A 14,219-nucleotide genomic window follows, 5' to 3' on the forward strand; every position below is an offset into this window, starting at 1 on the left:
AAGGATGATGAAAAAAGGGAGACTTTAAGAATTGCTACAGTCCGTACGTCTCCATTTTGGCATTAGAGAAAACGAAGTGAAGGGCTTACACCATTTTGAAATTTATTTTGGTCACGGAGCTGGATTTCTTTCACTGTAATGCCTCTCTTAGGCTGGACCACCCAGGGGATGGCTTCTGAGTATTACAACTGTATTTCAAATTCTCTTTTCCTAGCAAATTTTTTAGCATTATTTAAATCCTGTCAAATACGGTTTCTGTGTTCAGCGCCATTATACAAGTGACTGAGATATACATGAACAAAACATCATTCTACCTTAAATTATCTAGATATTATAATGATCCTCGCTTCTGTAAAACCTATTAGCACACATTGTTTAACACCACCAGCTAAAAGCACATGATTATTTTGAAACCAACTCAAAGAAGTTTTGAGCCAAGGGAAATTAAAAGCCAGTTCAAACATAGTGAAGTCTTACAAAACCGAACTCTTTGGCAAAGTATTACTTGTTAATAATTTCTAACAAATATCACCAGGCTTGCATTCCAGTGAAGATGTTCACAATATGGAACAAAACCACAATCAAAATCTCTTTGTGCATCAGGGTCTTGACCAAGGCGCAGTCACTTACTGGTGATGACAATGGTGTTCAGGCCATTTCAAGTAACACCACTGCCTTGGACATGATGTTGGGAGGTCATTGTTTGAGGACCCATGCAATCCAGAGTGCCAATCCCCCAAAACAATGAAGGAAAAAAAGAGAAGTAGATCACAGTAACATCATTGTTATCAGCTTTCTTTGAGGTTCCAAGGCAACCCTTCAACATAGTCTAACATAAGGGAAGGATTCCAGACTAGGAATTAGGAAACCTTAATTCTATTTCTGGTCAGATTTCCTATATGATCATGGGACAAAGTTTTCTAGTCTTTCAAGTAAATAATAACAAAACCCTTACAGCTTGCTCTAGTATTCTGCTCTGCTATAAAATTAATTAACAAGTATAATTTGCCCCAGCATATAATTTTTCCCTGATAAAGGCAAACACTTTCTACTTTTTTCAATACCCAATGGCACATTATCTCACTACCGTTTCTCAGTCAGTGTTCTTGATTTCCACTGGATACTCAGCAGGTCACCTTTAGCAGGTGCCAGCTTTCTGGATGGTATTCACCTGCATGCCTAGATCTTCCTTATCTTTCCCAGAGCACAACTTCTCAGGTGAGGGCCACTAGTCTAGCGTAGAAGAGTAAAATTTACAAAAGATATGTTGTCAGTTATCTTTAAGTATTTTGTTCTTGAGATAATTATTTTAATGTTTGTTCATTAGCTTTCTTATATCATTTTACAATAATGATTGAAAGCTACCACTGACTGAAAATTGATGTACCAGATGTTACCCTAAGCACTCTAAGTATATATTTTCTCAACGACCTAACTATATATTTCTCTTTACATATACATATATACATATGTATATATAGGGTGGGCAAAAATAGGGTTATAGTTGTTTGTATGGGAAATAATACAATAAATAATAACAAAAGAACCAACTGCGTTTTGTGTACCCACAACTGTAAACCTACTTTTGCTCACCCGTGTATATGCACACACATATCTATAAACTTCTCTATATATAGATATCTGTATATATGTATGTGTGTGTGTATGTGTGCATTTGTGTGTGTGTGTGTATAACTACACCATTTTTAAGCTGATTTTACCAAAGAATTGAGAATCAGAAGAAGTTAATCATCCAAAGTCACATAGCTTGAAATCAAAGAGGATGAATTTGAGCCAGATCCTTCGTTGCTTTTAAACACTTTGAGCATAGTTCAGTGTCTATGAAAAAGCAATGTATACAAGAAGCTATTTTCAAAAACGCAAAAGAAGTGGTATGGTGTCTTAGAAATAACAGGACTTAGAGAAAAGTGTCCTGCATCCCTTCCGGGGCCTGCTGATGGCTGGATATGCCATCTGGAGCAAAAGACTCATCTCTCCTGAAACCTCAATTTCCTCTCGTAGAACGAGGGGTTTAGAGCAGATAATCTCTAAGGCTTCTTCTGGCGCTCAAGAGGAATGATTTGCTTCTGAAAGGCACTGTTTTTACAGTGAGGGTAGATACTCAGAATTCCAGCTATTCAGAATGAAAGGTAACATTCTCTCCTGTAGCAGTAAATAGCCGTGGTCTAGGCATCCTTCAGATTTTAGCTTAGACAGTACAATCTTAATCTTTCCTCCCCTGGTGCCCCTTCTTTATACCATGGGCACTTTTAATAGCATACAACCTAGTCTGCATTTACAAATGGATTCGTGTGGTTAGACTGTAAGTCCTAAGAAGGTAGGAACCATGCCTGTCTGCTCACCATTGAAGCCCTGCACAGCCTGGGTTTAACATGGAGGAGGATCCGTAACATTTGTTGACTAAATAGATTTTAAAGGGGCTCAGAGCTTCTAGGTTTTCAGTACTGTATGACTTAGAGCTAATATTTCTTTCTGCCTTTCCAAAAGAAAAATAGCCTGGCCATGAGTCTCTCATGCCACAGGAGGGGTATAATTTACTTATTTTTCTCTTAGCTCCCGGCATGCAGGAACAGTCAGCGATGAGCGCTGCCTCCTACAACCAGACCCAGTCACCATGGATATCTTGGACCACTTTTCCTAATACTGTCCCTTAGAAACAGACACTGAAGATGACAATATGAACATTTACATTGCTGCAACTATATCTAGTGATATCTTCACGTATGGAAGTATTTAGCCGAGGCTTACTAATTTAAAAGAAGGGGTAGATACATGTATTCTTCTATGCTGGGTGTCCTTGGCTAGAACCAGCAGCAAAAGCACTCCTGTGCCCTCTGCTGAGGCGCTACGGACAGGCTTGCCCGGCCCCATCCACGTCACAGACTGCTGTGCCTTTCAGCCTGGACTGTTCGCCTGGTAGTAGCCGCAGTGGGCTGGTGAGCTGCCCCCTCTCTTCCTGCAGCTTCCCCCCTGGGACGCAAGATTACAGTGTCGTGGAGCAGTGGGGAGCTGCTGCCCAGTGTGGTTGCGGCTGCTGGTGGCCATGTGGCAGTGGCTCGCTGGCAGGCAGGGAGCAGTTCCGTCTGGGACCACACGGAGAGCAGACATGCTGACTGCAGCCTGGAGCAAGAAAAGGAGAGCTGCTGCCTGTGTTCGGTGGGCTCGGATGGGAGGAGGAAGGAGGGGGTGTCAGGGACAGTGCCCAGAGGAGCCGTTGATGGAAGTGTGGGAAGATTCAAGGGAGGCATGCTGCCAACCCAGATGCAGTTAGGCCCACCTCCCGCCCCCTTTTTCTGCTTAAATGAGAAATCCTGCTGGGTTGAGTAGGAGCGGGGCCAAGAAAGGCATGATTCTGCTGGGTGAGCATGGATGGTTGGACCCAGGAAGGATGTGTCTGCCGGCTGGGGTCAGAGCCAAGGAAGTGAGGAGACATTAAGGGAAGAGAGATGAGGGGCAGCAAGATTAAAAGACAGGAAAAGAAGAACAGAAGAGGGAATGTCCTATGAGGGGAAGGAGGAAGAGAGGGCAGGTCAGGTACACAGGGGAGCACCAAATTTCTGGATTGTAGACCCGTCCAACTTCCAAATGTCAGGATCATGTTCACATGACACAAACAATGACAGACCACATGGTACAGTATGAAATAAACCTACCGCTCCTAAATGGTCCTGGTGGATGTTAATTTCTATGGGAATGCATTTTTCCCAAACAGCCAATCGCAGAAGAGCTGTACGTTATTTTAAAAATACAGTATTCCCTCATTTATTGTGGGTATTAGACACCCCCCCGTGATAGGTGAAAATCCATGAAGTAGAAACTTTACATTTATTTTAGTATTTATATATATTTTAAGGCTTTATAAACCCTTCCCACACACTTATAAATCATTCTCAGTCCCTTATTAACCTTTCCCACCCTGTTATTAACCTTTTCCACACTTTTATAAACACTACTTATGTTCTTAAACATATTCTACACTCTTAACCCTACGTAACTTTAACAACACATATATACAGTACCGCAAAATCCTGTGATATAGTGCAAAATCCATGATAAATAATTAAATATAATATTTTAAAAAATCCCGTGATGCACTGAGGCCACGATAAGTGAACCACGATATAGAGAGGGACTACCATACCGCTTTTTAGGTAAAAAACAAACAAAATGCTGTCACAGAAAAACTATATTCTACTTCTAATTATTGTATGTTTCCTAATATACAATGCAGAACACAAGAATCCTAAGTTGCTCTTCTTGCCTTTCTAAGAAAAATATTTAAAATATCAAGATCCTCTGGTAAAGAAAACTAGAGGAGGTAACATTACAAATGTCGAATTCCATTTTGAGGTGGTGTCACTTTTACAGCTTTCTGAAGTCCCTTCTTGGAGACTTGTGAAGAACTATAAGACCATCAGGTGAATGCTGCATATTGTTTTGTGACAATCCCACAAGTTAATGGGGCCTGAGGACCAGAATCCCACTGGCTTCAATCCATACAGAGACTGAGGCATATTTTGGTTAAAGAGCTTAGAAGACAGATTTGGCTGTGGACCAATGACAAACAAGAGACCTCAAATCCTCTGCTCCCCATTCTGAATCTAGGCTTGAAGGCACCTTGCAACTTCCTGTCTTCCTCTTGGAACTCTGCAACCACACGAATGTGCCCAGGCTAGCCTGATGGAGTCTGAGAGGCCACATACGGGACCACCTACTGGTCCTGGACAAGCCATTTCAGACCAGACTATAGCCAGCTGGTCCCCAAACAGGTAAGAGAACCCAGCTAAGATTCTACCCAATTTACAGCTAATGACAAATGCTTGAGTTGACACGCTGAGACCCAAAGAGCTGCCCAGCTGACTCATGAGCAATCAGTACTTAGTGGTTTAAACCATTGAGCTTGGGGATCATTTTTGACACAGCAATAGATAACGGACAGTTAGACAGACTGGAGACTCACCTGTGCACTCATACTGTAGACCTTTCCCGTAATACCCCTTTTCACAGATGCATTCAAATTGACCTGTGTGCGTCCCACACTTGCAGCTTGCCATTCGATCACAGCAATCTTTACCCGCTTCACACAGATATGAGCAATGGGACATATCCTCTTGAATAAAACTCCCAGAAGGCAGATCTAGCCATGACAGAAGGTAATAAAAAATGAATTAACAGTTGAACGTTAACAGCTCTAGTTACTAAAATTTAAGTGCAAGCTGGAGAAAATGTCTTTTCATATCCGTTGAATTCCCAACTGCCTCCCACTCCCACCCAAACAGGAACGTGTGTTACTTGCGCTACCACAGACTGGGAATACGTTTCAGCCAGTTATTTCAGTCTGGGACCTCATGGTAAGTTCCCGAGGCCATGCGGGGTCAGGTAGAAATTAAGTACTTCAGGGAGGAATCTCCAGATGTGGGAGGAAGTCATGCAGTCGGTCCGGCAGGTCACTCTTCTGGCTTCCACGCCAGCTGTGCTCCACTGCCTCAGTATTTCCAAAATCCTTGTCCAAATACAAAAATATAACTACGATCCTGACTGTTGCTTAAGGGTGTTGCTGTGAGCTACTGACCACAGACTAAATACCGTCACTTGTATAGTCATTAGATTGAAGACTTAAGTAACAGTACCACACAAGTTGAATAATAGAAGTAGGACCTGGTTTATCTCTCAATTTTAAGTAAACCATCATGTTTTATGTAAGTGGAGCTCATATTGATATACGTGAACCATGTTCTGAAGTGAGACATTCTTGGAATTGAACAACTCATATCTGTTCAGAAAGTGACTTTACGGGGCAGGGTATGTTGGACTATGACTGATCCAGAATGAAAGAATAGACGGCCTTAATCAGGGAAACAATAAGTTTCATTTACTCTGTTGAAGAAGTTCAAAAGGCTTAGCCCAGATTTCAGTGCTAAGTCCATGGAACTCAAATAGGTTATTTTCAGCAAGACACACAGACTGTGATTGGACACCTGGAAACAAGACTGATGACCTCAATTACAGAACATTTGTCTCTATGCTTGAAGACTCTGAATGACAGAGAAAAAGTAAAGGCAATACTCCAAGAAGAAGAAACAGTACAACTAGGCTCCCTATTGATGCTCCATCTAGTAGACTGTGGTGTTGGTAAAGGGTCTGTAATGCAGCACTTACCTCTGAGAAATTCAGCCATAAGTTTATTTGGCAGAAGGGCAACTTAGGAAGCAAGAGAAATCTTGCTATCAAGACTGGTGCATTGCCATCCAGGGCTGTGAGAGAGTTAAGTGTCAGGTGGCCTTGCTCTGAGAAATCACCTGGAGAATAACCTAGGATTTTATACCAGGTTTATTGAGGGAAGAGTGAGAAGGGGGCTGGAGAGAAGAGGAGACTCCTGGACCAACTCAAGGGCTCTTCAGAGCAAGGGGGAAAAGGGGGAAAGGGGAAAACGAGGAAAGGGGAAGGGGAGAGGGAGGAGGAGTGAAGACCCCTGGTCACCCAGAAGGGCCAATAGGAATCACCTGCCTGAACATTTGTAGGCTCCTTCTCCACACCTTTCCGAACATACATTTTGGTTAGGGTAAGTTTACCCATTAACACATTCAGCAGGTTATTTACATCTCCCTGCTTTCCCCCCACCAGGCCAGTCAATATGTCATGCTAGGTCCATCAGCGTTTCTTCTGAGAATGAACAAAGTCCATTTTTAGTTCTTATGGGAGAAGCCAGGACCAGGTTAATTTACATATGGTTCATTTGCATATCTCAAAAGCCCAGGTTGGCAGTCCCACTGCTGCCATGTTCTGACAGTAAGTGAACAAGTTATATACGGGGAAAGCTATCATTCTGTAACCTGTGCCTATTTAGAAGGGCCAGAAACATGAACAGTCTTGAGACCAAGAGTGGATCCATCCAAACTGAAAGTAACTTCAGAGAACATAGAAGCTGAGGAAATAAGGCTCATTGCTTTTTGATCTGATTACATTTTTTTTCAGAGAAACAGGATCTTTCCTTACCAAATCTGGAAACTCAATCAGAGTATTACACATTCTAAATGTTAGTTTATTATAAAAAAGGTAATGTCTTCTAAAACTCTGTTCTGATATTATAACCAAAAGAAGGTTCTATTCCACCCAGTTTCTGGGTGAAGTTGTATTAGGGCAGAGGGCCCCAATCCCACAAGACAGGGGGGTGGTAGCACTGGAAATCAGTCTTCTCCAATACAGCTAATAACACCCATAATTTCATAATTCCATTTAGTAACATAGTCACCCTGTGTTCCCAATCAACATACCACTTCTCCCTGAGAGGAGGAGAAATGAAGAAAAACCCCAGTTACTGAACTTGCCATGTACTGAACACTATACTTGGTGAAATTTTAAATATATTATTTAATCCTCCTGCTAAAAATGTTATATAGTAACTCTATTTTAAAAGTAGAGGAAACTGAGGCTCATAGATGTTAGATTAATTGTTTCAGGTAAAAACAATGGACAGTTAGTGAGGGCTTAGTATCATAGGTCCTCAGTAATGTTTAAAATCACTTTATATGTATCAACTCATTTAATTCTTCTCATAATCCTATGTACTACGTACTAGTCTCACGCCCTGTTTTATTAACAAGAAACTGAAGGAGTACAAAAGTTAAATAATTTGCCAAAAGCCACTCAGCTGGTAGATGGCTAAGTGGGATTTCTTCTTCTTTTTTTGCTGCATCCATAGCTAGCATGAGATCTCGCCCTAGACTCTTCACCTGGAACTACAGTAGGGCTGATCTGCTTATTAGAATCATCACTAATTGCTTGAAAGCTCATGTTACCATGAATTGCCCACCAAAGCAAATCTTTCACACTGATCCCTGCCAGGATCAAGCCTACTTTGCAACGTAGCTTTGGGATGAGGCTAGAGCTCCTATCATCTCCACGCCACATGCCCATACCATGCCTGAAGTTCTTCTTACTTAAACCATGCAACTAAACACCTTAATAAATGTGTACCAAGAATCCTAATGCATGGATTTGCTGATTTTATCCCCCGTTGCTCTTCAGCTTTTACAGAGCTTATGTATCTTCACACTGTCAGGTCAAGAAGTATGTGTTAAGCACTTCCCGTCCCTATATCTTCATGTGTGTTTCTAGAAACATCCTGGTGCGATCCACTATGAACATCTCAGAATGGTTACTTCATCCTTCCAGATAGCTGTAAATGACATCTAAGTCAAGGCTTCCCACGCTGTGTGTGGCCTCAAAACACACCTCAATTCATTCCATTGATGCTAATAGTTCCTGGTGGGAGCGTATGGATATTTTAGTGAAAATATATCACAGCTGTTGAAATCAAAACAAAAAGCACTGCTGTTGCAAGGTCAGAATGCCATCGCTATTTATGAAGTTCAACACATCTCATAATACACCAAGGACACTTGGGCACCACGCTCAGCAAAGACCTCACAGGGTTGGATATGACCCTCCAGTGGGTTTCAAGCCATAAGAGAGAAGGAACCCCCATTTCAATGCACCATCTTATGCCATTAGATTTCCATTACCTTCGTGCAATGCCCGGCGAGCTAAAGCCTCAAATTCTTCAAAACTGTGGAGCAGATAGCAGTGCTCCTCCTTCGGCAGGGAAGCCATGTCGTTCAGTTCCCGGATGTTGCCTTGCCAGATGCCAAATGTGAAGATCTCCACTCCGAAGTCTCGCAGCAACGCGGCCACTGGTCTAGGATCTCCCCCATTGGAATAGCCGTCAGTGATGAGAAATATAACTTTTGTCGCGTTTTCTCTGGCATGACGAAGAATTTGCTGTAATGAAACAGACAGTAAGAGTGCATAGTGCATTCACCTACTATGTGCTTGCCTTCTTATGTAAAATAGTATGATCATTAGCATTTCACTAGAGTGAGAAAAGGAACATTGATCTTGAAGAGAAACAGGCACAGACTGGAGCCTACAGTGGACTCAGAGAACCACAATAAACCTTAGAAGCATTTAAAATGCATCATCATCAGCAGTACTGCCATGCAGCTTGCTAATGAGAAGAGCAAATGTTTATGAAATGAATTTTTATTAATATTATCACTGTTGTTAAACTTATTTATTTTCAGGCTCTCAAAACATAAACCAAATCTGATTCCCATGTATCTACTTCCAAGCATGCATATCTAGTTATCATCTACCTATCATCTATCTTCCTCTACCTCATGACCATACACTAAGAGCCTAACTGGAGGAAAATTTAAGTGAACGTCTTTTCCAGGGTTAATAATAACCAACCTGCTTTTTATATTTGTTTTTCCACGGCTCCTCCAATATTGTAGAACTGATTCAATACTTCATCTTTTTTACTGGGACCACCCAGTTATTAGCACAAAATCAGCTGCTGCTGGTGATGTCCTATAGCTTCATGAGAAAATTATGATTTACTCAACCTGACACTTGGGCTTTATTATTTTAGGACAAGTGAGTTATGCTTTATAAACATTATATGCTGTTCCTTCTCTATAAGAAAAAATAAAATGTTTTAAAAAAAGGCATCTATTTATTGCCATTGGTATTTTGTAACATCAAACTGGACAGGCACAAAGAATCCAGCAGTGAATCTGGCATTGTAATTAAATTGCATGTTTTTGCTTTTCATAATTATTGGATAAGAAAGGTAAAGAAGTGCCAGAGTATATTTTATGGCAAGTTTTTAGAAGGCATTCAATGCTTATTAGGCAGTAAGTCAAGAAATACTACATTCAGAAGGTATTCAAGAAGAGCTACAGTTACATCCTATGTTTTGTTAAAGTTAAAAGGGGATGATACAATTAAAAAAAAAAAAAACACTTTGTCTCAATTCACTTTAAGGGCAGACTCAGCCATAAGACCCATATTATCTTAAGACCATAAAATTCATGTTTATATAAAGCATTCTTCATAAATATATAATCATTAGATTCGAATCCAATAATCCTCACCAATTTCTTTTGGTGTTTGTGAGCTAAAGATAAGGCCTTTAAACCTGAATTTAAAGACAATTACACTAAAAATGACTCTGGAGAATATCTGGAAAGTCAGCAATTTGAGAAGAGAAATTCAAGTACTTCACCCCATTCCTTTCCAAAAAACTTACTACTATAAGCTAGTAAAGGCTACTAAGGCCAAAGAGAATCAGAAACCAGCTGAAAAAGCTCCTTCTGGTCAAATAAAGGGTAATTTGAGTATTAATAAAAATAATGATTGAAATGTATAAAGTATGATACATACACAAATACGCTTTCAGTTAGTACCTGCCCCAGACAAAAAGCTCTATCAATTGTAATGCACTGAAACACACACACACACACACTGAGGAAAAATTCAATGATTTGTTATGATGGCATAAAACTAGATATTATTTTATTTGTCTTTAAAATTTTATGTTAGTATTCAAAGGGTAACTGCTAGCTCTAGTACTACAAGATGTGGTGGGTTGTGTTTATACCATCCTTGCTCTTAACTAAGTGATAAAATTTTTTTTCTGAGTGGTTCCACTCTGAAATCATAACCCAACTTCCATGGACACTCCCCTAAGTTTTTGCTCATTTCTATTACTCTCCTACAAACCCATGGCAGTTAACTGTAAATAAGACAATACAACAGTGAGAATGTTGATGGAAAGGAGAGAGAGAAAAAAAGTAAATTGTTTTTCCTTTTTCAGTATGATATTCTTGGCAGTGCCTTGCCCAGAGTATGTGCTCATAAATATTTATTCAATGAATTAATTAATGAATGGGTGGAGTCGATAAAGGCTAGGATATGCTGCAGTTACTTGAGTGAGTTGGCCTTGAGTGAGCAGCAGGAAGGTAGAAATATCTGTGTCTGTGTGCATGTGTACACATGCAATGTATTTTGTATAGTTTTGTACAAAAGAGTTTCCTTTTCATGCCTTTGTTGTCCTTCTGACATAAACAAATGCTATTTTGTAATATTAATCTCAGCCCATCATCAGTAATATTCCTCAATATCCAGGTTAGGATTTGGTGGCAATGCCTTGCTGTGTGACTCCTTACATAAACAGTGCTTTAAGCTGTAATTCTGTTTTCCTTCTCTTCTTGTAGGAAATGGGTGAATATTTACAGGAACCATTATATCTGTTGGCAAGGCAATATATTAAGCTTAAAATAGTAAGAAGAATAGCAGGACTAGTAAGTAGTCCAAGTAAAGAATTACACAAGATTTTCGTTTGGAGGAGGAGTGGATAATTTACTGAAAATCATTTGTCCCTCTCCCCAATCTTTGTGTTTCATTGTATTTGAATAAAAACATAATGCAAGAAAAATATTTTTCGTCCCACAGATCTAAGAAGTAAATAGATCTGTGGTAATTTCTGTGGAATGTGGCAGAGGCCTAGCACACGATTCCTTTTCAGTGTTCCTGAAGTATTTTACATCATCTGCTATCCTGTGTAAGGCATTTAATAAATAGAACTTTTGGGTCCAGGACACCGAATGAGGCAAACCCTTTGCTGCCAAAGAAAGACTGAACATGAACTTTGTATGGTAAAAGGTTATCACCATCTGTATTGTATCAAGCCTCTGATTAGCTTGTATAAATATCTGGCAGGGAAGTAAGCTCCCCTTCTCCAGCAATAGTCATTAGAATGATAAAAATGCAGGGTTGTGTAACATTGTTCTAACACCCGAGATCCATCACTGTTACACAAGACTGCAGTGCCCCCTCCCCGCAAAAGTAAGGCCACAAGAGAACTATTTTGAAAAATGGTCTTGAAAAAAACAGGAGATGTCACAACAAATCTGATTTGGTGACAATATTTGCCCTTAGGTTCTAGCAATGAATCACATGTGAGGTAATTCCAACCATCACCCAACCTCGGCTGTGATAAACCTTTATAGCCAACCTTGAGTGAGGACAGTCACTCAAGATAGAGAACCTCACAAGTCATCTTTTAAAAAATTTGACTTCATGAACTGTAGCCTATTGTGAATATATCAAAGCTGTTCTCCTCCAGGGAGCAGAAAGCCAGTAAATTATGTCCGCGTTACAACTTGTTTGCCACACTTGCTTTTCTGTTAGGAACCATTAACTACAAACAAGACACATGCAAAGCTACATATAAGACTTGTCTCATCCTTCAAATTCTAAAATTTCACCAAGCTTTGTCTGTTATTTAGTTAATATTTTTAACGTGAATAGTCAAATACTCTCCAGTTTAAGGCATGTTTATTGTTTAATATTTTTGAATAGTACTTCTGGGAAAAAAAGTTATGTATGCATCTGTTGGCTCCTCATTTCCTGGACTTCATATATTCTATTGTTTTTTTCATTTCTGTCTTGTCCTCCTTCCTTCTGGATTTGGTGGAAATGTCTCCAGTTTTTCTTCCATATTACTGTTTGGTTTTATGTAGTGTTAGCTCTCTTCCCACTTTCCTGCCAATGAAGAATTACTCCTGGCACTGCATTTATTTTCCTGGTTACTGTGGACAAAAAAGAGGCCACATACTAAACCCAACGAGCTCAGGGGAGACCAGATGGCAGGAGCAATGATCTGAACCACAGCGGCTGATCTGAATATGGAAATTCCTAACTAAAATCAGGTCATGGAGGGGTGGGGAGGGGGGCAAGGAGTGACATCCTAGGCCTGCAGCTTCCTTGACAAACGTCAATCTTTGTAAGTGAGTCTGTCCATTTTGCACCCAAGATTAACACACCTTTGAATGTCAGAGTGATCTCCTTTTCCAGGGCACTAATCCCAGCTCCAGAGCACATGACCACAGACCCCTCACTGCTATCTGGTTGCCTACATACCATCTCTATGCACTGCAAATGTTAATTATCCTGTACCCACCAATGTAAAAGAAGTATTTGTGTCTCTGTTTTGCTTTTATCCAATTTTAGAGATTTCCCCCCTTTTCTTTCTCCTACTCCCTTAATCTACCACCAAAGGATGGTAGCCCTCCTTACATCACCGCCTTTGATTCTAACATATTAAATAAGCATCAAAACTCATTCTTGGAAGCATTTTCTCAATCTGTGGAGATTTTTCGTTCCTGGCATATGTCATCATTTTTGGTCACCTAGCCAGGGCAATTTTATTTAATTTTAATTTACTTAAATTTAAATAGCCACATCTGGCTAGATGCTACAGTATTGGACAGTGCAGGTCAAGACAGATATAACCTCATCCCAGGAGGAAAAAATACAAGCTTAGAGCAGGTCTATGGAAATACTGTGTAAACGCAAGAACTGTAAAATCAACCTGAAGAGTTAGAAGAATACATAATTTTATACAGAAATAAGAAGAAAACAAACACAATTGAACGTCACCTGCATAACTAGGATTTAGGAGAGTCCTAGTCTCTATGGAAGTAGGAACTAAAAACCATAGAAAAAGAACAGGCTACAGTGGAAACCAAGATGTGTAGGAGGAGAAGGCTTTGAGAGGAAAATATTGCAAGAAAACCCAAAAGACACCGGAAGAGTTAGAAATCCACATTGCTAGTAGCAAGACAAAATGTCAGAAATTCAAACTGATTAAACTTAGTACAAATTTTTAGTGTAGAAAGTTGTTGACTAATCTCAGTGATAGACACAGAAGCACAATTCTAAATAAATACTTCCAAACTAAATTAAAAAAATATTCAAAGAATCTTTCTTCTTTATTGAATAAGGCTTATTCCTCAAATGCAAAAATGAAAATAAAATTAAAATTAGAAAGTCTTTTGCTGTAATACAATATAGTAATTGTCCCAAGTAAAAGAAAATAATAATCCAAGATGCTAGAAAGGGAATTGACTAAAATTAACTATTGCTTTTCTAAGGAAAAAATGATAAATAAAATGATATCTCACTGATAATATTGTTAGATTATCTCAAAGCAACAATGTACACTATGCTCAATTGTGAAATTATTTCCCAATTAGGGAAGGAATCAATCAGTTATTCTAAGTATTTTCACTGTTATTTAAAATCCTTTGAAATTTCCAGCCCACTCAATAAGGCACAAAACCAGAGTAAGCATTGTCTTCCTAAAACTTCTACTCCTCCTCAAAAAAAAAAAAAAAAAAAAAAAAATCAGAACTAAACAAAGAAGAAATGAGAAAATACATATGCTTATCAAATAAAATATTAAGGCTTCTAAAATATAAAAAATATTTTACATATCTCTAAGAGAAAAGAAAAAGGAAAATAGCAGAAATATTGGTGTTTTGACCAAACAAAAGATCAAAAAAATCTAT

General features: G+C 39.4%; 1 protein-coding gene across 1 annotated transcript in view; it reads right to left on the reverse strand.

The window, feature by feature from the left end:
• Positions 1 to 14,219, reverse strand: part of SVEP1 (sushi, von Willebrand factor type A, EGF and pentraxin domain containing 1) — a 164,422-nt gene that overhangs the window by 121,339 nt on the left and 28,864 nt on the right. The window contains exons 2-3 of the mRNA XM_090274555.1: positions 8,547 to 8,802; positions 4,982 to 5,158 (exon numbers count right to left, since the gene is read on the reverse strand). Coding sequence (XP_090130681.1) covers positions 4,982 to 5,158; positions 8,547 to 8,802 — 433 coding nt within the window. The remainder of the gene's footprint in view (positions 1 to 4,981; positions 5,159 to 8,546; positions 8,803 to 14,219) is intronic.

Source organism: Furipterus horrens, unplaced genomic scaffold (assembly GCF_987537825.1).
Source record: "Furipterus horrens unplaced genomic scaffold, mFurHor1.1.pri manual_scaffold_4, whole genome shotgun sequence".
Taxonomy (NCBI): domain Eukaryota; kingdom Metazoa; phylum Chordata; class Mammalia; order Chiroptera; family Furipteridae; genus Furipterus; species Furipterus horrens.